The sequence below is a fragment of the Platalea leucorodia genome (genome assembly GCF_965183815.1).
Source record: "Platalea leucorodia genome assembly, chromosome: 10".
Taxonomy (NCBI): Eukaryota; Metazoa; Chordata; class Aves; order Pelecaniformes; family Threskiornithidae; genus Platalea; species Platalea leucorodia.
Window position 1 is genome coordinate 23,461,852 of NC_138832.1, and position 25,387 is coordinate 23,487,238.

Consider the following 25,387-nt stretch of genomic DNA (forward strand, 5'->3'; position numbering starts at 1 on the left):
ACAAAACTCACACAGGAAGATAACCATTTTACACAGTGGAGTTTTAAACACTACAGCCAGATCCACTGCAGCCCCGGTTTGTAACAACTCACGTCAACCCAAAATATCACCCGTAGGAAATGCAAACTTATCACTGATGGTTAAAAACAAAAGCAGAGCTCAAAATAGCAGCATTTCAGATGAAGCGAGCGTGTCGGTTGGACGATTCTCAACTGTCAAAACTGAGCTGTAATCACAGATCTCTTTTGAGGAATATTTGATATTTGTCCAGTGTTAAAAATAAAAGTGAGATAGCTTAGAAAAGAAAGAGGTGGCCCTAATAAAGAATGCAGGGAAATAAATCGTGTGTACAAAAAGATCCAAACACTGGTTCTTCTTCGCCAGTCCCTGACTACCGGCAAAAGATGGACAAAATCCATTTCTATAACAACTTTGTCACTGCAAAATGCTGTAGAGGTGGGACTGAACATTTTCCTCATCTGCACAGCTGACTGGGCCAAGAGAATTGACTGGTTTTGTTGTAGCACATCCTTGTTTTGAAAGCACCGGTGCTTCAGGTTCTTCCTTCACTCCTAGCCAAAGCTTTGCCTCCCAGGATGGTGTTGCCTGAGCAAGAATTTCACATTTGGGCAGGATTATTGCTCAGTTTACACTTGAGACATCTCCCTTCGCCATCTTCCTCCCTCATCCATCACCCTTATCCGCACCCCACATTAAAAGGGCTCGAGGCATTTCACTTGCCTACTCATTGGCTCCAGTGAAGGCACACGGATAAACGAATGACATGAGACCATGAGCAGCTCAATCCCTTACAAACCCTGGCCGCCGGAAAGAGACGGGACAGAGGCTGTGGTGGGGAATAGCTCTCCCTCCTCATCTCTAGGAGGAAATTTCTCACCTGCACAAATCACTGAGCTGCCAGAGATGGGAGGAGACTCTAGAAACATCTTGCTTACCCTGCGCTGAAACACCACATCCTGGGAGCTTCACTGACGGCGTTGGCTGGCCAGTTGTGCCGTGTTAGATTTCAGCAGGGGAATTACACAGCAAGCACCACACAGCGCAATTACAGGGAAAACACCTGACAGTACACCCTTCAGCAGGCCTGACGGAGACAAAATAACGTACTCATTTGCAAAAGACTGCATTAGCTTCTTAACCATTTCATGGAGTTGCTGTGGAGCTGAAAGCCTCACAGTGCAGAGCCCAGGTCTGTCGTACGGCAAAGACAGTGGAAATCTCCCAGAGGTGCTCAAGCCAGCAGTGGCCCACACAGCTGAACATCTGGGAGTCAACACTCACGAGACAAAGACAATCCCACAAGACAGCCTCTGTCAGCATCGCCCTGCGCAATTCCAGGAACGCAGTCCTCATGGCCGAGACACTGGAGTGTATCACTGCTATGGTAAAGTCTTGAAAAAGCTTTGCTTTACCTTTTCCTCTTTGCTTTCCTGCTTTCTAGAGGGTATCGCCTGACTGCAGCCCATTGAAGTGCCTGAAAGACAACTGCCGCAAGGCAGCCCTGTCGCTGCTTGGCAAAATGCTGCTCGCTATTCAGTCCGTTCCCCAGCATTATGCTGACACTGATTGCATCACAGAATCATAGAATCGTTTGGGTTGGAAAAGACCCTTAAGATCATCAAGTCCAACCGTTAACCCAGCACTGCCAAGGCCACCACTAAACCACGTCCCTACGCACCACATCTCCCTGGCTTTTAAATCCCCCCAGGGATGGGGACTCAGCCCCTGCCCTGGGCAGCCTGGGCCAGGGCCTGACAGCCCTTTCGGGGAAGGAATTTTTCCTAATACCCAACCCAAACCTGCCCTGGCGCAGCTTGAGGCCATTTCCTCGTTATCACTTGTTACTTGGGAGAAGAGACCAACCCCCACCTCGCTACAACCTCCACTTCCAAATCTAAATATCTTGGAGATACCAACTCTCCCTACAGCACAGCAAGTCCCCTTTTAAAGACAGTCACAAATCATGCCTGGCTGCAGTGGGACCCGCTTGTTTCTCCAGGCAAGGCTGAACTCGCCTAAAAATTTGGAAGCATGTCAAGAGACTGAGAGCTGAGGAGCACGTGTCATAAAAAGGGCAGTGGTGGAGTTAGTTCTGCTTTTAGATAGGTAAGTTCTTGTATTAGGAGGAGTGTAACGGGGAATCATTCAGTACTGACTCATCTCTCTTGGACATCCCACTCCAGCTGCGCTTGACATCAGGCCTGCAGCAATTATTTTGCTTTCCTTTCTCTCACCAAATCATATATAGCACCACTGGGGAGAAACCCCACGCTTGACACCACCACACAAAGCAATAGCAGCCAAGCAGAATTGCAAAAGACAACCCTTTGTTAGCATGTAGATTTGCAGGAAAATACATCTTCACCTGGGAAGTGACTAGTGCCCAAGCAGCTCTCCACACTCAGCCGAAGTTAAATCCACTGCGGAGGGCAAGAGCAGTTCAAGGCCAGTGGCCAAAGACCCCTCCAAAGGTGGTCCCCAATGGCCACAGGCTTTGTGCTGCATCCCTGACAAGCGGGTGGTTTCTCTGGTGCTGGCTCATGGTGGTTCAGGCTCTGCAGCCTCCCCAGCTCTGCAAAGCATGCTGCAAGGCATCCTGCCGATGCACTCTGGCTTGGTATGGCGATGGCAAACACTATTTAATACTGGGAAGAGCAGTACTGCAACCAGCTATTATTCCATCTTTTTTCCAGCTGCACAGGAGTGCAACTGCTGACCCTATCACACCAGACAGAGCTAACATGAAATGTGTATTCTTGTTCAGATAAGACTGATCTCTCAAGGTTTTTGGACAACAGGATAATGTATTTCCCTAGATATTAGAGACTGAAAGAGATTTATTAGGGGAATTATTCTCTATATTCTGTGCAGTCCATTAAGAGATGAAGTTTTCCCTGATTCATCAAGGAGCTCATCGCAGGCCATGTGATTTCACTAATATAACACCCAAGTTCCCTTTGCAGCTTCTCGTCCTGTTAATTTTATACTTCTCATTCTCCAAGTACAAGTGCACTGTCAGGTTCACGTCCTGAGTTTAATTCAGGTTTGAAAATCACTATAATTCTATAGGACAAAACCGGGGACAAAATTAGCCCCTTTATTCCTACCTGTGGTACTAGGTAGCGGCAGCTTGTTACCCAAACCCTACTTCAGCTGCTTAATTTCAAAACGCAGAGAAAAATCCAGCCAAAGCAACTGCACCTTCCCTGCAAGCCCCAGATTTTCACACCCCAAAGCATCACAGCAGCGTGGCTGGGTGCACTGTCTTTGGTTTTTATGAATGTATCGCCTCCACGTTACACGAGTATCATCAGATTAGAAGAGATGGGGGAAAGGAACAGAGGCGATGCCCCTTCCAGGGCGTCAACGGAAATAAATCAACAGCTTTGGACACAGCATGGTATTGCACACAGCTCACACCACCACAGGAGTAGAAGCACAGCCCTCCCACCTCCACACTGCAGCTCTCCATCACGGGAGCCGGAGGGGAATTGCCCTTGGCCATGTCAGTCTGATGATGCAGCGAAGCGCTTCGGACCTCATCTCCGAGAGTACAGGGAGCCACACACATGGTGACCGCTTCCCCTTCATCCCTTGATGAGCTTCTGGATGTATTCACCTAGCCAGGGACCAGTGGCTTCAGCAGCACTTTTGTATGGAAGACACATCTCAGAATCACATCTCAGCAGCTACAGAAGAGATTTTGAAGCTATGACCTGTGCTTTCGCCTTTCCCTCCCAAATTTAGCTCCTTTTCAGCTAAATACTGGTGACACTGCAGTGGCCTTGAATCATAAATGCAGCCAGAGCTTAGGAAGCACTACAAAAGCATTTGTTCCAATATTTACTCAGAGATTTTTCATGCTACACCTACCATGGACTTTAGTTTATTGAGAACATAGTGCAGTGGGGAAGGGCAAACCACAGAGTATATACTGCTGCCAAGCAAAATGTCATTAAGGTTTTAGCAACGCAACACAAACGGAGTTTACATTAAAGCTTCTTTTGTATAAACCATATCCCAGAGTGAAATGCCGCAACAGAGCTGAGCAATGAGTTGAAGCAGAGCAATCAAGGTGGAACTACTAAGCAACAGGGAAAAGGATCCATTCCAAGCTGATATTTAAGATGAGGATAGAGAGCTTAAGTTGAACTATAGAAGCAGTGATTATGTACAGTCACCGTTATATGCACATTTAGTACTCTGTAGGATGCAGCACCTACCACCTGCAGTTGCGCAGAAAACACCCCCAAGGTCCAATTGCACTGTAAAGACCATCACGAACTGGAAGCCGAGATTCTTCTTAATATAGGCTTACACGTCACCTCTAAACAGCCAAGAACCTCTTCTAAGTCTGGAACTTCCAGTCTCTCTCTTGTGCTATCCAGACCAGAAACCCACAACTCAAAGTTCACCGTTTCATCGTTTCAAACTTCCGTAAGGATTCACGCTCACTGAAGCCCTGCCTGTCCCCGGGTGCGGTGGAGAAACACCCGGGCTATGGCACTGTTGGTCTAACACCAACATAATCAAGGCTTATGTCCCCCCGGCCCTGCTCTGTACAGAAACACAGCACTCTTAAATGTTATTTCTAAGCAAGACAAAATCACCAGAGCGTGGCAAGTTTGTACGCACTGCTCACTTCTGGCACCCGGAATCCTCCAGTGTATTTTGCACTAACAATCAGAGTCACTGGGGAGCAAGTTCAAAGCAGGTCCATTCACGCGAAATGGATGCAAATGGGTTTAGGGATGACCTAGAGTTCACCCGAGACTATCCAGATTCATTCAGTGTTCTCCGGGCTCTGACCAGTTCATAAACTAAATCGGATCAGACACATGAGACCTCAGGTGCTTAAAAGGCTGCAAACCCCGCTAATTCAGAGATCCTTGCTGAGCACGCTTCACGCAGACAGATGGGACCATATAACAGAGTTACACGGCTTTGAGACAGGGCCATCAGGATCCGTCAGCCTGAACTGAATTGCTGTTTCTTCCTTGAATAAGCAAGCCAATTTTTTTTTTTTTTTAAACAATACTGCACAGACAGTTTTTCAGAACTTGCAAAAAACATTTATAAATTCCTAATAGTGGCTTCACAGAGGAAAGCAATGGAACAAACTATATAAAAATTTCAGAGCACTGCTAAGTAGAGCAGCTTAATAGGTTTATCAACATACAGAACAAACCCCCCAAAAATATCCAGATCAGACATACCCTGCCAGCAGCAGTACGCAGTGCTTAAAATGAGGGAAGGGAGATTATAAGAGGATGCGTTTTCCTGGCAGCCCTCCCTATGTGCATATAAACCTCTCGTAACCAGCGCACTGATATTTAAGCTAATTAGCACCAGGAAAGCCACGGGACTATGCTTTCTATCAGCCTATTCACATGGACAGAAGGACTAAAAAATGACTGCGATTACATACAGCTCACGTACCAGAATGCAGCAGTCCGTGATCCCTGCCACACCCCCTTCCTCCCCTAAGTAGCAAGGCAAGAGAAACATGGTGCAGGACACATTTCAAATAGAAAAAATAACCCCACTAAACAAAATGCTCACTCAGCATTATGCTAGAAGACAAAAATAGAAAGCAGGAGAGCTGGTACTGAATATCAAGCAGCGTTCCCTATTCATTGCAACACGGTGTGGGCAAGAGAGGACCCAAATCAACCTTCCCTTCACTCTATTCTCTCGGAGGCTACACGTTGTTTGAATTTCCTATTCCTCATGAACACACCAGGAGGGAATTAGCTTTGGGGAGCTGGGGACTCACGCATCCACCATCATTGCAATGGCAACCCCCCACCAGCCTCTCAAAATAGCTCATGACTTCGAGAGGAGAAAGGACAGGCCGGGCTGGTGGCTTTGTTGTGAATATTCAACACCTTTGCACAGCAGGCCTGCCTATTATTAGTATAGGGGATGTCAAAGAAGCTGGCTCTCATACAAAGTTTCCATTCCAACTAATTAGACTGTGGCTTCCTCCAGCCTCTAAATGTGGGCTTTAGTCCCTCGTACAAGAGCACACAGGATAGGAAGGGGGAGCAGAGAACAGGAATGTTTGCAGTCATCTTTGCTAAGGTAAAGGCTAAAAATTAAACCACTAGTTACAGGCAAGATGGAGAGAAGCAACATACATGTCTCCACACGCTGAGAGGATAGTTCCAGTTTTAGGATGGGCTGAATCTCCTTCTGGAGTACGTCCCCACAGCATTTGCCTATGGAAAGAGCTGAGACAACTTAGACTGGACAGCTAACTAGCAGCAACAAGTCCCTTCATAAACAGCAGCAGAGGCCAGCGATTTGGGTGAGAACGAAGCCAGTCCGGGATGGGACTGTCATCCTCTGCTTCTGCCATCCAGACCATAAAACACCTCCCAGAACTGCTCTGGGGCTGGAGAAAGTAACTCATTTCTCCATTGTCGCCGGGGTCCAGCCGGGGTCCAGCCATGGCCCAGCTGGCAGGACCTGCCCGAGGGTAAATCACAGGGGCATGACAGACGCCGAGGGCCCCGTCAGAGCTAGGGCTCTGTAACCCCTTCGGGTTACTCTGGCATTTCACCTGCCTGCTGCAGCAAAGCCTGTGGTTTGGGCACTTGGAGGTCTCGTGAAAATTAGTCTTGATCGTGCCAAACTACTCCCATAAAAGCAAAGGCTCCAAGTGACCTAAGTGCTAAAACAAAACAGCTTGCACATAAACCATTTCAATTCAGAGTTTTCTCCAGGCTAAGTGTACTTCTGAAAAAAAAAAAATACTGGAAGTTTTTAAGTTGACTCAGTTTGACCCTATTTACTTTTTTCCTGCTTCTTGAAATTAAGAGAGAAATAAAAAATTATTGCATGGCTCTACATGTATCACCCTCTTTCCATTTTCTTATCCCCATCTACAAAGTGGGAACAACAAACCTTACCTACTCCACAGACAATTACCAAAGCTTGTGCTCAGCCTTGCGGACACTCACTTGCTCGGACAGCTTGGGCATGACTGATAAGAGAAGAGAGCCATGAGCAGAAGGAAAAAACACAGGTTTGTGTGTGCACAAGTGCGCTCCTAGGATGAAGATGAGATGCAGCACGGGATTAGACATTTGTCCTTCTCTCCTTTCCTGCTACCACCATTTACTTCTGCAACTGCATTTTGCCATCCCCGCTGTCTGGACAGATGGGTTGAGATGCAGCCAGCTGCAGAACGATGGACACTTACCAGATGTGACAAACAACAGTGACAAACGGTGGTCTTGATAAGGGGGATTCCTCCTTGGGCTTAGGATCTGTCTCTCAGCCCAGACTTCTGGGCCAGCAGGTAGCTGAGAGATGCCATTTCTAAATCACACATACAACTCTACCCCCCCCCCCAAAAAAAAAAAAAGAGGAAGGGGAGGGGAATGTTTTTTGCCAAAATCCGCACGTTGCACAGAGCAAAGAATAAGCAGCCTCTGAGGGTTCACAAGGCAGCTGCTCACCGACAGCTCCGCATTTTTGCATGACATGTAGTGATACCAAGGCTCTTTTTTGCACAACCACCCGGATCTCTCCAAGGGCCCAGATGGCACCAATGCCACTACAACAAGCCCAACGCTTTGTCGGTCTCCCCTTGCTCTCTCTCCACCTCACATATTCTCATTCCAGATGGAAATCAGGCACAGTTTCTGCAGAAGCCTGGCCTCTGGTTTAGAAGTATAACTCACTCCTTTCTCTGCTAGCTCTGCCACCTGACTGGTCGCCAGCCGTCAATGAATGCACCTAACAAGAGATACCCAAGCCCACAAATCTTATCTCAAATTTATAAATCTTGCCAAAGAAGAAATTTGTTTCTGGCAAAGAGGTGATTTACAGACCCGTAGATCTTCATTCAGCTTGGGGCAGAGGCGACAGATGAATTTTCCAGCACTGCTGTTGTGAGCCACATTTATATATCCTACTCTTGCAGCACTTAACACAGTACCTCTGATTTATAACCCCCAGCCCAGGTTTCACACCTGCCTGTTCGCCGTAATTCAGGCTGAGCAACAAGCTGCCTAGTGGCAGCGCTGAACGAGTCTCCGAGGGCGCCTCGATCAGCACCCAAAACCAATTCTCTGTCCCAGTGATGCGCAGGTCTTTGGCATGCCCGTGTTTGAGGCAAACATCACACACAGGTCTTCGTGCTCGTGAGCAGCTCATTTCCCTTTCCAGTTCCACATCCTTCCTAGATACCACCACTGGAGAAGCAAAGTTTCTCAACTAACCCTTCCCAAATTTCAGCAGTAGGTTTGCTGAAGTTTCAGTTCAGCTGCCTTTGTAAGGGTGCTCTAACGTCAGGCTCTATTTGCAATCAGAAACAGGTCTGGTTTTATGGAGATGACTCAGGACACAGCCCATCTTGTTGCTCATGCATTCAGTAGCAATACTGCCTTAAAACAGAATTGCACCTTGGTTTCCAAGCAGGGCCTGAAGGACAGCTACGAAGGCTGCGAAACATATGGCTCCTCTTAAGAGACTAAGGAAGTGTTTGATTAATTAAGGTAGAGCAGACGTATCCATGCACTGGTCAGCACCACATCCTAAACATGGAAATGGTTTATATAAATAGCACACCTGACAATACTCTGAGGTAGGGCTTGCATACTGTACAACAGGATACTTCATTGCTGTAACAGCAACTCTGCAGTTGCCTGCCTTTATTCTGGCCCCGAGGACAAACAGCTGTATTGGTTTGGAGCATTTTACCTTCCAGGAGCTTAGATGTTCAGCATGCCTACAACCAAAACAGCCTTCCTGAGTTGAAAGAAGCAGTTTATGCCTGGGAAGCAAGGTAGGACTCAAAGGGAGGGGAGAAAAAAGGAAGCATTGAACTCCTTGTCTATCTATCCTCTGGCTTGTACCTCAGCCCACAAAAAAAAAAAAATCAGGAAAGAAAAAAAGAAGGGATGCAAGATGGCATGCCAGAAAGTCACAAGTGACTGAAACACCAGTGGTCCATCCCTGCCCGCGTTCCCGGGACGCCAACACCCAGCACAAGCAGGCTGAAGAAGTCAGCCTCGCTTACTGCCAGCTTACTGCTTCTATGATGGAAAAACAGAGCCAGAGGCCAGGTCCCCCCGGGAAGTCACGCCTCAGGAAGTTCATCAGATATCAAGGGGAAAATGAATACAATAAAGGACTGGTAAGGAAGGACAGTAATAGGGAGGGAAAGAGCCACACAGACACAACCACAGAAGGTCAGTTCCCCGTCTTGATTCCAGCAGGGAAATTCCTGGCTCCCAGATCATTCTTTGTTTGTCTGCCCTAGCAGAACAACAAGGGCTAAACCTCTTCTGCCCTATTCACTGGAAAACTCTCCTTGTATCACATCAGTTGCCAGCTAGGAAATCTATTGGGTTTTGGACAATCCAGAGTCTTACACCTTGGGTACCAGTGAAACCAGACTCACAAATAACAAATCCAAAACAAGACCATGGAATAACCAAGGTCTCCAGACTTCAAACGCATGGCACAGCATAGATGAAAAACAACCCCACACACAAGCAAGGAAACATATCAGACAAACGGTACAATTTTTGCCATCTTTTCTGAATTTTTCCTAGAGAAACACATGAACGTCCCCAGGCCCACAACAGCTTTTACTTCCCCCTCTAGAAGTATCATTCACAAAAAAGGAACAAAGTGGATTGTGCCTATAGTTGCAAAATACTTTAGGAAAGAATCGGTGACATGAGTTTGTCACCAAGACAGTGCTGGTAGCAGTACCAAACCCAAAGAACTCATAGTTAAAAAGGGAAGGAAAAAAAATAAAATCAGCAAAACCACAGAGCAAATCTGTAGGCATTGGGCCTCGCATTTCTTTGGCCTCCGTTAGACCATAAAGCCTCCGATATACATTGAAGGGGAACTAATCCAGAGGGGAAACGATAATGCAACTATTCTTTTATTGCTACAAAATAACTCTAATAACAAAAAAATTCCCATCCGTAGCTGAAGGAACCACAGATTCAGGAAGCTGTTAGTAAAGCATATCGTTAGCTTCCGAGGCCAAGCATGCAGCAGGTAAATAGCACCCCGAAGCAGGCGGAGGCGTATTTCAAACACCACCTTACCCTAGTGATTTGCAGCTTCTCAGCTCCAGGCTTGAAGAGGTTCCATCGACGTCCACCGTTCCTGCAGTTCCCGCGCACCTTCAGAGTCTTTGAAGCCTGTTCGTTCTCAGCTGCCAGGATAAAATCCACAGGAAAAAAAAAAAAAGGAATGACAAAAGATAAATGCTGTGCTTTAGCTCAGGCTGGGGGCGGAGGCTGTTCTTTTAAATGAAAGAAACAAAATTGTTTGCAAGAGACTCATTCAACCTCTTCTTTAGAAAAAGAGAGCAGAGAGTATATTTAGGTGCTTTATTCAGTGCTCTTGGGATACAAGAAAAATAGCGCAGCTTGGATACTACAAAAACGCAGGCACAAACTAAGAGCCAAGAGCCAAATTCAGAGGTGGTGCCCGCAGGTGGGGTCAGACACGCTGGGTGTGAAGCCAGAGTGCTCTCCTCGGAGCACCCGGCAGCACAAGAGCCTCATCTGCATGCACCAGCATTGAAAGTGCAATAGCTCCTTGGGTCGTAACTGCTAACAGCACCTCTGCAGTTTGGACCTGCAGAAATCCCAGCTTTACAGTCGTTGTGGTCCATATGATGCAATGCCTTGAAAAAGAAACAGCTCCTCGAATTTATGCAGAAAACAAAACCAGAAAAGTCCGTAAAAGCTGTTTTTCAAAGAAACTGGGCTACTTCTCGCCCCAAGCATTTCAGGCCAATCCTTCGCAGAGGCAATTCTGACCTAGCTTTAAGCGAGCTAGACCATTTACACCAAATCTCAGCCTGGCCTTACAGATGGTATATAACCAAGCACAAAACAGCTTGTAAAGGAGAGGCAAATGGTGGAGGAGGGCTGGCAACTCACCTTTCAAAATTAAGCTCTGCTTTTCTAATCAACCCAGATTTTCAGCTCCCTCTCTTTTGGGGGTGAAACTGCCATTCTGTGCGAGACGGGGGTTTTTCCCTCCCACATTTGGCAAGGTTAGATTTTAATCCCTTCCTCTGTCAGACTCTTCACATCCCCTAGCCTGGAGTGACAGCCACTGGGAGGAAGGAAACAGAGCTGAGCACCGCTCGTGCCCCCACGGCAGCTGCCAGCACCGGCTCCTGTCAGCAGGACAATTCTGGAATTCTTCCCCGAAAGACGCACAATGCTAATTTCCCTTTTTCCTGATGCAGTTCTAACCCAGGCAGAGGTTTCGGACTGTCTCAGTCCTGAGGGGTTTGAAACCAGATAACAAAGGGTAAATGGTCCCAGGCTTTGGGAGAGTGGAGATCCACACCCCTGCTCCTGGGCTTCAGGTCACCTTTACCTTACAGGGGCAAAACACACCCACGCCACATGCTCCCTGTCCCCAAATCAAATAGGTGGGGACCCTGCTCTGCCCAGGACAGCGGCACAGAGTGCAGCAGAGCCGGGACCCTGCCGCAGCCCTGGCATGGCTGGGTGGGCAGCAATCCTGATTTTCTTCCAGCGTTGCTGGGAGAGTGATTGCACTGAGACCTATTTCCTAAACGCGATGCTGACGCAGGCAGCCTGCTGTTATTTTTAGCAACACGCGTTTCACTTTCTAGACTCGCAGATAATCAAGCTGCAGCGCGAGTGCCGATTATAGCAAGAGGCTGCAACCAGGCTCCAGAGGCAATGTGCCGACATAGTAGCGCTCAGGAGCAATGTGCAAACAGAGTAATGCTCGCGTTTTGGGAGATGCTTGTGTTATCCCCCATGTGCTAGAAACATGTGCACACTGACAGAAGAGCCATGGATTAAAGAGGCAGCCACTTTGCCTTTTCCTTCCTAGTTCTTCTTAACCCTGATGTGCTGCCACCATCCATTAACGGCTTGGACTCCTCGTGTGCTCCTGAGCAATGCCAGCACAGTCTGGCAGCACTCCCGTACTTGCCCGCTGCTAAATCACAGGATTCTTGGTGTTAGCAGTATCCCTTCAGGAAATAATTTCCTTACTCTAATTATCAATCTTTTTAATTAGAGGTTCAAAAAATGATGTCATCTATTCAACCATCAGCCTATTCACCTGCCAACGCAAGACCCTTCCAGCAAATACATTCTGTAGTGCTTTCTCTAGCGTCGTTTCGAGCAGGGCAAATGCAGAGGATAGCTCATCACAGTCTTTGGCTCATGAGATTCTCTTCTTGATCAGAAGAGTACCCAAGCACAGGAGAAAAACACCCTCACTTCTTGCTGTGTTTCCAAACAAAGATCAGACTTCAGTTGTGATCTCGGTATCCATCACCACTTGCCACCTCCAAATGGCAAGTACTCACAACAGAGGCTGGTAAGAGGACAGAAAGCCAAGAGGAAACTACCAAATGAAAACTCGCACAGAAGCTGCTGAACAGCTTTTCCACCTTATGGGCCTATCTGTTCATCTTCTCGTAACCAAACTATAGGGACTGTGTTCAGAGACATTAAAGAGAGAATATAGCCTTATTTCACAAATACACTGTATACAAAAAGATCTTATTAGCTAGCAAGAAACTCTGTAGCATGTGGCTATCAGAGCTCCCTCACCTGGCTCCAGGGCTGTAACAAGCATGGATGCAAGCCACACTTCTGACTTTTCAACCCATAGTGCCCTTGGCTTGCTCTGCAGGATGGGCAAGACCAAAAATCAAATCTGGGAGAAAAACACCGCAAAGCTACTCACCCCGTCTCCTGAGCAAGTGCTGCATGCGCCCTCCCACCTGGTCCAGCCCCATCGGGGTGCTCTGGGAGAGGGGTTCGGAGCGACATCTCTCCACAAGGACTTTGAAGGGTGGTGCTTGCGGCGATGGTTGAGAAGGATGAGACATCGGCTGGCAAGAAAAGGGTCAGAGAAGAATTTTAAGAATGTGCCAAACCTCAGACAAAGCAATCACAAAACATATACTAATACATATAATTTTCAGGACAACGCAACACACATTAGACTTTCTCAGTGCAATCTGCACCCGCTTCATTGTTTTTGACTGAAAGATTAAGACTTGCTGGCTTGTGTTGGAGTGCCCTAACTCCCGCTGCATGGGGCTCATACCTTGAACGCAGCTCACGGTGTCTGAGTCCAACAACTTCCAGTGGCATTTAGCCTCCGAGGCACTTCTGAGAGGAACACATGATGAAGATGTCCACTTTCTGGGCAGCATTTTATCTACTCTCCCGTTACAAAGTCCCAGCAGAAGCACGCACAGGGAGTGAACTAGCTGGTGCCGAGGACCGAGTACTAGCTAAAACTTTTCAGGTTGGCTTCACGACGTGCAGCGAGGGCTGGCTAAGGGACAGCAAACCAGCAGCCAAAGAGATAACCTGGTTGGCAGGATGGGGCCTCAGCCACCAGCCCCATGCCATGGTGCCCAAGCAAAGGACCAGGCCAGATCTGGAGATGGTGGCGAGGGTCTGCTAGACTTCACATCATTAGGCACATTCCTAGTGATGAAGCAGGTCCAAGGTAAAGCAGATGAGTCAGTTTACAGATTAGGGTCAGACAAAGTCCCCTGATCATCGGGCAGGTCCATGGTGGTGAAGCAACTCCAAGGTGAAGCCAGAAAATCAGGCCCCAGGTTGGTGTCTAGCCCAGCAGGGCCCACGGCTAGGCTGGAGACCAGCACTCCTCCTCCCATGTTGCTCAAAGAAGGACTGAGCACCCAGGGCAGAGCTTAAATGAGCTGCCAAGCCCATTGGGTATGGTGCAGAGGCCCCAGGTGAGACTGCTTAGGGTCATTAAGAGCAATTAGTGCATTCAAAGCACCTTGATGGTGGACAGCTGGGAGGTCTGCTTCAACAGGCACTCCTGAACTCAACTAGGAGATGCATCCTTTGGTGGCCTACAGGAAACAGGAGACTTAATTTCTGGATTTTTTTGCCAGGTTACAGCTATTAGTCATCACTGGTCTCCATGTACAGCCATGCTCAAGAGACATGTGTGTAACAAGTGGAAAATGGAACACGAGGATTTTTCAGAAAGATCTCCAGGACTTGAAAGATATAGTCATGAGCAGAGCAACAAGTTTGCAATGGCGAAATTTAGAACAGCCTGTTTAATGTGTGCGCTCATTCAGCAGTGTAATAATAGGATCTGCCCATACTGTTATAAAAATAAAAGTTACAAGTTCTTAGAATAAAGCTGGGATACCCATCAAGAACAATTCCTGCAAAACTCAAGAGTCTTCCTGATAATAAGATCCATGTAAAAGTTAATTAAATTAGTAACAGGATGTCATTTTCCTCATTCCCAAAAATCTTAACCAAACACTCCCTTCCAGGTATTTCCAGAGGTCATATAAGGTCTTTTCCAATTCCATAAACAGAAGCCTACAGATGGTCTATGAAGAGGACAGGAGGTGAGTAAACATAACAATTGCTATTACTGCTGTGCTGCTGGAGTCATCGGGAGGGTACAGAGAGCCTTCTGGGGAGAGAAAGGACTCTTCACATGCAGATGGATTTGAATCGCTTTGGTAGAATACATAACTGCAAAAGAACATATCAGAGCCACCGCCTGTCCTCCTTCAGAAGCTGAGTCTTACATCACTTAGCTGCTAACAAAGGTCTAGTACAAATGCACTGACCCTCCTGCCACCCAATAGTTTTAAAATCAAGTCTCTTTATAAGCACAGCTGCTTTTCTTTCAAGATACTTCCTACCCACCCTACATCTCCCGGTGGCTTCTGGTGTGACCGGGGAGATGTACCTAGCTGCTTGCAGATGGCCTGGCCTTGCTCTGGACCAAATCCACCAAGGACCATCGGCTTCAGCCCATGCTTCAGCCCTTCGTGTTACCCTGATGAATTTTTCTAGGTCTTTTCCCAAAATATTGGGGTTTAGCTTATTGTAGGGCATGAAACACAGGTAATATTCCCTGCTGATCAAAACAGGTCCAAAGTCCTGCTACTGTTGCTAAAAGGTTAGCTCCTAATTGCCCTGCCCAGCATTTCTGATGCCTGCTCTTTACAGCCTCACCGTCTGGACCAGAACAGGGTGCCGAAGCACCCACTGCACACACACCCCCCTCCAGCTGGGCACGATGCACCAAACAGGTTTGGTCTGCACCTTCCTCTGAACGTCTGCTACAGGGGGCCACCGACAGCACACCCCTCTACACCATTTTCTCTCTAATGTATGTAGCACCTACCACCACAATTGTGGTTTGGTTTTTTTTTCAGTTATTATAGCGTGCCTCATCTCCAGGGAGAACACAAGTTACAGCCCTTGCCAGGTTTCAGATGGTCCAAATGCAAGGATGGGGCAAACCACTTAAAAGTAAACTGGGACCTCTCTCTCATTCTCTCAAAATGCCCAGGTATGTTTTTAGCAAAACCAGAACAATTATTTTTCCTGAAAGGTTCACAGAGGAAAGCAGAAATTATCACAGTAGTTTCTCTGGAAGCTGACTGATAACACCTGCTAACAAGGCACATCCTCTCTATCAATAGCCTACAAAATATTACGTGAAACAGTAAGATACTTGCAATTGATTGAAGCACCCATAAAGTGGTCAAATACCGCAGTTATACCTTAACATTTGGTAACATTAATCCAAAGAATGAATTAGCATTTATAGCTAACTGGAGAAAAATGTTGGAGTTTCCCTCGCTTTTGGATGACTCCAACTTTTATTATCCTATTTCAGGAGGAAAAGATCCTGAAAGAGACAACTTGTACAGTGACATTCTGCAGAATGGAATTTTCTTGTAAAAAAAAAAAAAAAAAAATCACAATTCAAACTCCTATTTTTCATTTTATTCTCTGTGACATGTGACACCATGGAAGTCTTGTGTATAATCTTACGAGTCAAGAAATCAGCAGAAAAATCAGTTTACAAAGGTCAGGAGAAGAAAACAGGAGGGGGTCCTCACTGGGAGGCTTCTAGCCTCAATTAGAGACAGATCTGTCATACTTCCACAGCTCTGCTAATAACTGGGTGCCTCGTATGATTTAGCGCATCTGTCCGCAAGACTCCAGCAGCCCCAGTTTTCACTAATGTGCTGTTATCTTTATTTACAGGCGAAAACCGAAGCGGACAGGCTATAATTACCCCAAAGGCACAGTGGGAGTCTGTGGATGAATTAAGGCTTGATCTCCCATTCCCTGCTCCCAGCACCAGCACTGTGTCCAGTGACCCAGTACGCTTCTCTTGACTGGATAACAGCTGGGAGGAGGTAAAAGCCAAAGCAAACCTTCCACCCAGAGAAGTTTTGGACACGTAGTCCCTTTAGCATGCAGGCCAGCAATGCCCAGAGGTCCCCATTCATATCACTACTCTGATGGCACCAAGGATGGCAGGAGGTGGCCTTTTTGAGGCTGGGAACTAGATGAAGGCAAGACCCAACAAGTATTTTAAGAAAACATGTGGAAATCTGAATTATCCATGTGTTCGGTGGCTGGTTATATATACATGTAAAGCCTATCGGCTTTGCAAACTCAACCTGCCTTTCCCTGACGATGCTAAAAATATGTTTCCCAAAAAAACCCTACCCCACTATACATAGCACTAAATATAGGCTTTAATTCAAGATTTTGCTAGCACCCCGTGGTTATTAAAAATAGGAAAATCTGAACAGCTTGGAGACAGGCTTTAGAGGTTTTGCCTCCACTAAAAATAAGATGATTGTCAGACATAACCATATTAAAAGCCATAAATACACAGAAACTTCATTCTGCAACTAAATCGTACCTTGCTACAGAGAGGAGTATGGTGCTTTTTTGGGAACGGCAGGATTTAGAAAGTAAAGTACTTTTTCTTAGTTTGGAAGGACTATGAAGTCTTTTGTAAGCACAACCACCAGCAGTAGGGTGAGACACAACCCAGTTTACTGCCAATAACCAGGAGATGAAGAGAGCTCTGAAGATCAGCTCTCAGAAATCCCCCTTTCCTGGTTGGAGTCATTCAACAGGGCAGGGAGGGAAAAGACAAATCAACTCCGCAGTCCCATTTCTGGAGCTGCTCGACAAACGTTCTGTAGCAGAGAGACAATAAAACAATCTCAAGCTAAAGGTCACTATGAGAACTTCTTGCACATCACTTGCAACTTCTCATCAAACACAGAAAAAGAAAGTTGCTGTAACTTCCTCTCCTGAAAAGGCACTTGCAGCTGCTAAAGTAAAACTCCAAACCTGTGGGAGGATCCGCGATATGCCCCAGCTATCAGATCACAAATCTGCAAACGCATCCTCTGGCACGCGCACACTCAGGCAAATCAGTAATCCTGTGCTTCTAGTTAGACCCACCGCACAGGGAGAGCCTCTGGTTTTCCCAGACAGAGCAGCACAGAAATCACAAAACCTAATAACGCCATGAAAGCACCGATCCTGTGCCATCAGCACGGGCCGCTCTGCAACAGGGAGCACCTTTATGGCACCCGGACAGGCTGGCTCCTAAGCACGGGACTCAGAGGAACAAACTCAACAGCTGCTCAAGAGAAACATCTGCAACCATCTGCTGTGATGCTGAGGAGTGGGTTTAATCAGGCAGCCCCTTACAGGGCACTGAAACCAAACTGGCTGGGAAAGCCGGGGCATCCCAGGTCGGCCTGGCACCTCATCCTATGGGATGGACACCTTTTGCCCAGGCTGACAAACCTGTAGAAATCTCATTTTCGCACTTCTGGTAATCATAATTCCCCCAGAAAATGGCATCACAAAACCAGCTGGTGTCTATGTGCAGCCACAACAGCCAGCAGCAAGCTGCAGTCTGTAAACCTTTTGGAGGTAAAATTCAAAATCCTAAGGAAAAAGATAAGGTTTTCTGTTCTGTAAAAAATAAACCTTTATTTCACAAATAAGCCAGCAGAGGGCATAAAAAGACTGCAGTGAAAACCCTCTGCTCCTTCACTGCAAGAGTGACACAAGCCCAAATGCTCTGCAGTGCCCAGTCCCTGGGCATGCCCCTGAGACAAGCAGGATCTCCCTGCCAGCAATAAGCCTGAATCAAGTTTCTGCGTCCTAAAAACTCTAAACTGATGCCTGAAATACGAAATCGGATGCATATTTTGCAACCTTTCCTCGTGCCATTCCCAAAGGAACTATCAAATCCCCCACAAACCCTATCCAAGGACACATCAAGTGTTTGAAACCCAGATGAAAAAGCTGGAACCGCCAAGTAGTCTATGTGGTATCAAATCTTCCTTCCCCCTAAGCATCATCTCAAGCTGCTGGAAGTGTCAAATACAACTTCTGGGGCTATGCCCCACTCCCTCCAGCAGCATTCTCCCTGTTGGGATGCTGTTTAGAGGTGGGATGAGGATAATTCACTTCAGTGCGGACACGGAAAATGGAAACTTTTCTAGTTTGCAGCTGTCCAAAATCTAGTAAAACCTCCATATCATCTTTCAGTTCGTTTCTCATCTCTCTCTCTGAAAACAAGGAAGGCACTTTCATTCCAGAGTTGTAGCAGTGTGAATGGTGAAATCAGTAATTCATTTCCCACTGACAATCTGTATTTTGACCTTTCCTGTTCTTTCAATTCTTCAAAATGCTTTTATCTCCACTGTTTCACAAGTTCCCAGAACAAACGAGAATTTGGGATGGGGTCTCAAAGCAACTAGGCAGGGGGACAGTTTGAGAAGTAAGTGGTTTTCCGCCTTTCTACAGCTGCTCTTAAAATGCTGCTACAAATCTATTTCCTTTACAGCATTAAGATCAATTCCTGTTGAGCTGTTACTTGCCTGTAACATCACTCAGCTCCGGCCCAAAGACATTAAAATTTTAAAAGGCAAGACTAGGAAAGCAAGAAATGGGCATTAATTGCAGGAGAGTACAGCTAAACAGATTTGGTAGACGCCAGGACCAATGCGCAGGTCCCCTAAATCCCACTCCAGCATCCTTTGTGCTACACCAGCCTCAGTCTCTTACATCATCTCCTAACAGGTTTGGGCAGGGAGCCTCAGTGAGAACCGGCGCTTTTGTGCTCTTTGTGGGACAATCTGTAGGTTGTTTTGAAAATATTTGCTTGAGCTACTTCTGCTCTACACGGCCAGCACACTTTAAAACTGCTGGAGCGCTTGCTTACAGCAGCTGACCAAGCCAAGCCACCCTGTCCTGGCAGCACCTTCTCCCTACTTGTGGCTGAGCATCTCACTTGAAATACAAATCCTTCAATTAATGCAGAGCAGCCTGGAGTGGAGGCAGGAGGGCCAACAACTGTCCTGAGGAGCAGGTGCCAGCAAAATGCTGGATTTAGCCCTAAAACAATACGAGGCTGGAGTTTGCTGCTACTGCCACGCTCAGGCTGAAGTTATTCCTCTTGCATGTTTATTTTGGGTAAAACGTTTCCGAGTGCCGCTCCCTGATGAGAGATAGGCAAGCAAATCCCTCGGGTATCTCAGGACATTGGTTACGGGAGCTGCTGGTGGACTCTCCAGGTCCGTTCCTATCCACGAGCATCCCTCCTTTAGCCTCACTCTTGACTGCTCTGGGTTTGATGCTGCTGCCAGATCACTGCGCATTTCTATATCTCTAGTCCGAGTTTCTGGGATGCAGAAGGTGTTTACAAACGAGGGCAGGCTGCATGCTTTCCCTTCCATCCCGCTGCTGCTTCTGCCTGGTGCGGCAGCGGGCCTGCCGTGAAGTGAAGCCGGAAGCCACAGCAATCTGGAGGTCATACTGCTATCGCCACACTCGACGGGAACTTGGGGGAGGTTTCCTGTCCAGTTATCTCAAGCACCATATTTGAGTTTCTTGGTAATGTTTGTAAGCTGCAACAGCTGAGCTGGGGCTTACCACATCTCCTGTTCACACAGCTGACCTGGGAAATGGCTCAGATTTTGCCCTAAGAGCTCTGTGATTAGGCATGCAGCCATTGCCCTCAGCTAGCAGAGATGTGGCTGCTCTGGGAAGAGAGCACCAATATTTTCCTCTGCTCCACTCAATCCTTTTGTGCCTCTGTTATCTTGCTCCTGCCCAGAATACTTTCAGCTTGGTCCCTGTAAGGGGATATCAAACCACAGCCCTCTCATTTAAGCTCCTCCTAAAAACATTTCTTCCAGAGACCACAAGAAGTGACTAACCCCTATTCACCCCACTTCGTAAGTGCCTGGAATTACACAGCGAGCTGTCTTTATTTTTTTGTATTACACAAAATGGAGCAGAAAAACAAATCCAGGAATAACTAACAATGGTACTGCCCATTTTAGCTGGGAGTCAGAAGTTCAGATTTTTTTCGCCCGGCATTTCTAATCTGCTGCCAATTTTCAAACACTTCCCCTCTCAGCTCAGAAGTTACAGTGACCCCTTTTCCAACAGGGAACAATGTCATCACCTCTGTAACATCTCTGGTCTCTCCAAGCCCAAAAGGAAAGGAGAAAGTTTCTTCACGAATTTACCCAATTTCCCTACCTGGCACCTTAAAAAAAAAAAAAAAAAAAAGAAAAAAGTCTTCATTTCAGCCTCAGCTAATCAGCAGGGAGCCAAAAGAAAACAGCTGGGCTTCGCAGTCAGTCCCACCACGCTTTGTCCACAAACCTGTACGGATTCCACAACCGGCACGGAGCAACCTGAGCCTCAGCAGACCCTTCAGCGGCTGAGCAAGGCACAAAAGTGCCTCTGCTGTGAGAGACGAGGCTGGGGCATGGTGGCAAGTGACCTGGCAGGGCTGACAGGACTGGTACCGCTCACAGATTCCTGCTCCACACACAGAGGTGCAGGCACAGGTGCTATAGCGATGGGCTGAGAGTTAACGGGGCAGTCTGTCGGCTTCAGGAGGCCTCTTCTCATTCTGCACATATGACTCCCTCAGCCAGGGGACTGCTGAGGTCTCCTAGCTTTAAGCTGGACAATGCAGATTTGTAATACCAGAACCTAGTCCAAAATGCAATGTCTGCTTCAATGTTTTGACAATTTTAAGGGCTTTGAAAGACTTGCTTGTAACAAACAGGAATGCATTGCCATAATTAGAGCCACCACCATTGTCCACCTTTCACTTAGGGCTGGGTATTTAACATCCCAAAAGGCTATGGTGTTTTGTGTAGAGACGGACGCAAGGCAGCACTCGGCCTGTAGTCACGTTAGGAAGGCATTTTGCTCACATTATGCACCCAGCCCCTTAGCAAGGCTTTCTGCTACAGGCTCAGCACCAAACTATCGAGGCCACACAACTTCTGACAGGTTTGGAGAGCTCATTTAGATCTGCCAGAGAAATGATCTGATGAGCTCTACAAGACATGGGCCGCCTTTTTTTTTTTCCCTGTTCTTGCACTGTATGCCAGGACTCTGACTGGTATTCTAGATGCTGTGCTGTAACCAGCATCACTGAATAAAAATCAACAAACCACTTTAAAACTCTAAATTTGTCGAAAGCACTCTTCTTACAAGTTTCTACTTCAAATGAACTAAATGCAGAGAGGAAAAACATTAAAGGTAGTGCCTAGAAATACATAAACGTCTGCCTGAGCCCTCTTAGAGGCACTGATACAAACAAATGGCCAAAGGGCCGTAGGAGGAGCAGCGCTGGAGGTTTGCACTAATAGCTCAGGGATACACCAGTTAACTGACTCCTCTCAGCCTGATACAAAAGCTGGGTCTACCGCCATCATTCGTATGATGGACTACTTAACTGAAAATCCCAATGAGGAATGCTTTCAAGTGCAAACCATCTTCATAAGATGTATAACAGCATCGTCTTACTGAAAACATTACAGTAAAAGTTACTCTTACCTTTCCGTTTTTGAGTCGTCCAGAAGAGACAATTCTAGAGACGTGCACTTGGAACGGAGGGCACTCGTCGCTACAGTTAAACTGTTCCCCATTGTCCGTTATCTCTACAGAGTTTTGTTCTACAAATGAAGCGGTTCCGCGCTTTCTAAAGCGGCAATCAGTCTGCTCTAAAACCTGTCCTTTAACTGTGGCACATTTTAAAAAAGTCACTACAGAAAAGTCAACATCAGCAACTGGAGAACAGCCCAAGTCCGCAGCACCCAGATTATTCACAGGAAGATCTTGAGAACGCGGCAGGTCCCTGTCCACGACCTGTGTCTTCTCCAGAGTACTGCCAGCGTCTTGAATCTTTTCAGTCAGGGTCGTCTGTGGAAGGTGGATCGGAGCCTCAGTCATTGCAGAAAAGTCACCATCAGCAGCTGGAGAATGGCCCAAGTCCACAGTATCCAGATTATTCACAGGAAGATCTTGAGAACGTGGCAGGTCCTTGCCCACGACCTGTGTGTCCTCTGGAGTACTGCCAGTGTCTTGAATCCCCAGCTCACCTCTAGACAAGTCTTGCAAAGGCAGCTCAGGATTTCTCAAGTCCTGCATATCCAGTTCTGTCTTTGAAAGCTCCTGAGCCACTACTGGAGACAGATCCATGTCTTTAGCAACCACTGGAGCACAAGCCACATCCTCGGTATCAAGTTTAGTCAGGGTCGTCTGTGGAAGGTGGATCAGAGCCTCAGTCACTGCAGAAAAGTCACCATCACCAGCTGGAGAGCAGCCCAGGTCCACAGCACCCAGCTTATTGACAGGAAGATCTTGAGAACATGGCAGGTCCTTGCCCACGACCTGTGTGTCCTCTGGAGTGCTGCCAGTGTCTTGAATCCCCAGCTCACCTCTGGACAAATCTTGCAAAGGCAGCTCAGGATTTCTCAAGTCCTGCATATCCAGTTCTGTCTTTGAAAGCTCCTGAGCCACCGCTGGAGACGGATCCATGTCTTTAGCAACCACTGGAGCACAAGCGACATCCTTGGTATCAAGTTTAGTCAGGGTCGTCTGTGGAAGGTGGATCTGAGCCTCAGTCACTGCAGAAAAGTCACCATCAGCAGCTGGTGAACGGCCCAGGTCCACAGTATCCAGCTTATTCACAGGAAGATCTTGAGAACATGGCAGGTCCCTGCCCATGGCCTGTGTCTTCTCTGCAGTACTGCCCAAATCCTGAATCTGTTTAGTCAGAGTTGTCTGTGGAAAGTTGATCAGATCCTCACAGGAGACTTTAGTATTTAGCTCAGTGAAAGAGCCATCTGCGAGCTCTGGCAGGTGGGAGATGGATGGTTCTGGCCCAAAGGGAGAAAGTGACGTTTCATTAAATCTATCATTCTTGCTGCCCAGGGCAGAGGAGCCAATGTCTTGCGACGCTTCTGTGGTTTTGCAATGCTGCATGGACTCCTTCCCTGCCAAACTCTCAAAGCTCAGATTGTCCCATGTGCCTGAATCTGGGGACTGCAGACACGCTCCCACTGTGCAGAAGGCTCTTGCACTCTCGTTCTCGATAACCAAGTCCTCTTTGTGGGAGGTAACATCCTGCCTCCAGCTTCGGAAGCTCCGCTGAGGCCTTTTCTCATCAGGTGAAAATGCCCTTGAGGAGCCTCGCAGCCTCCGAGCTGCCTCGGCCACACTGGTGAAGAACCTCACAACACCCACAAAGGTAGTGGCTTTGGCTGCCCTGTTTGATTTTTTCCGCTGGCTGAGATTCTCCTCGCATCTCATATCAAAGTCAAAATAAGAAGTAGAATGATCAGTTATATTTTCTAAGTTCTGGAAATTGGTTTCAGCCTTTTGATCTGGAAGCTTTGAATTATCTTTGCTAGTTAATGAAATTCCTTTCAGATAGCTCCAGACATCAGAGCTTCTTCCTCTTCTGCTCTCCTGTGGGAGCACAGCACACCTCTTTTGATTGTCCCCTTCTGTAATTGCAGGACTCTTAAAGTTTTCAAAATTCAAAGACTCGCTCTTTCTAGCTGGTATTCTATGGCAGTTACTATCATTATCTTCACTGTGTAATCTGACACTAATATCCCTGAGACATTTACTTTCATTGGCATCAATTTCAGGAATGCTGATATTCAGCTCTATGTCTTCAAAAGAAGAATCCAAATCTTCAATGTACCCCGCATACGAGTGGCGGGAGGGCCTCCGACTGTCACCCAGTTTTTTAACCCTGTAGACAGCTCTTTGCCCGCTGGCATGATGGTCCTCCTCAGGGTCACAAGCAACCTGCACTCTGGATGCTCTCAAATCCGCATTCTTAGGCATCCTGGAGTTTCTTCCCTTTTTTAATGGCCTTACCCTGTCCATGAAGGATGTTTTTTTTAATTCTGAGACCTCAGAGGTACCTCCCAGTAGGATCATGGACTGGGGTCTTCCTTTATTCGTAGAGAGTCCTTTCCGTCGTCTAACAAAATTCCAGATCCGGTTGCCCTTGGTCATCTTCTTATACCTGGGTGCTTCCTCCCGTTCATTCGGGATTGCATCGCTGGAGGTGCAGTGCTCAGCACCACAGACCTCCAACACGTCAGTACTCCCTTCCTCCATGCTTGCTTGGAAAATCCTGTTTGCATATCCATTTGGAGCTGTCACGGGACCGGTATGCCGGCAGCCCTCTATAACTTCCATCGCCCCGGCTCGCCAGCTGGTATCAGGGGTCACAGATGCATTGTCTTCAGATTGTTTTCTTCACAAGACTTAAGGAAAAAAGAACAAAGGAATGCAATTAGGAGCAGAAAGTTTTTTCAGAAGACGCATTTGTTAAAGCATCACAGGTCACATCTTATCCCAGTGGCAATGGTGGTTTTGCCAGTGATTTCAGAGAGGCTGAAATTTTGCTCCCAAACCATATAAATTTTAAAACAACTTAAATCTGATTTAAATGACTGAAGATTTAGTGACCACAAATAAACTTCCTGCATTAATAAAGTTACCACAAAGTATGCAGAGAATACCATAAATCACATCTTCGTTTTGCAAATCACTAGGACTCTAAATATGTCGGAGTATGTGACAGAGAGGAAAAGAGGCAATTACAGTAAAGCGTCCCTGCGCATGTCACTGTCATCTTTACCGGCCCCATCTGCCAGGAACCAGCAATGCGCTCCCGGCGAGTTCAGTCTCTTCAGGCAGGCATTCAAAGAAAAGTCAGGATGAGCCTTTTCCTGGAACCGATGCAATTCTGAAATACTACAACATCAGAAAACTCACGGAAAAGCCAAGCCAGGTTTTTCCTACTATAGCTATGGCACCAGCGTGGGAATCCCTCGCTGGAACTGGACTGCTAAATGAAAGCTGCTTGGCCACCACTCAACGCTACACAAAACACATGTGTTCCCCTCAAGTGAGTTCCACCCTAAGTGAACAGGATTAAAACTACAAATACCCCATATGCAAGAGCAATGGAAATCACTCCAAACCCTCTGTGGGAATACATTTGAACTCCTGCTCATACAGATCCTAAAGCTTCCCTTCCACTGGTGTGCCTCTGCCCTGTCTCGCTGCTACAGCTTCATAAGGTGGTCCTGGGTTTGCCGTCTACCTTTGCGACATGCAGAACTACATGCCAGGCACTAAACGGGGTTAAATTCTCTCAATTCCCAATCCTACTCTCAGGAGAAAGA

The 25,387-nt window shown here is 47.0% G+C and overlaps 1 protein-coding gene across 2 annotated transcripts in view; it reads right to left on the bottom strand.

The window, feature by feature from the left end:
- The window catches only part of ARHGEF9 (Cdc42 guanine nucleotide exchange factor 9), a 194,274-nt gene extending 171,012 nt beyond the window's left edge, over nucleotides 1-23,262 (bottom strand). For both annotated transcript variants that reach the window (XM_082323303.1, XM_082323302.1), the window contains exons 1-3: nucleotides 21,729-23,262; nucleotides 12,751-12,898; nucleotides 10,101-10,210 (exon numbers count right to left, since the gene is read on the bottom strand). In XM_082323303.1, the coding sequence (XP_082179429.1) occupies nucleotides 10,101-10,210; nucleotides 12,751-12,898; nucleotides 21,729-23,159 (1,689 nt within the window). In that variant the 5' untranslated portion in view covers nucleotides 23,160-23,262. The remainder of the gene's footprint in view (nucleotides 1-10,100; nucleotides 10,211-12,750; nucleotides 12,899-21,728) is intronic.
- Nucleotides 23,263-25,387: the final 2,125 nt, after the last annotated feature.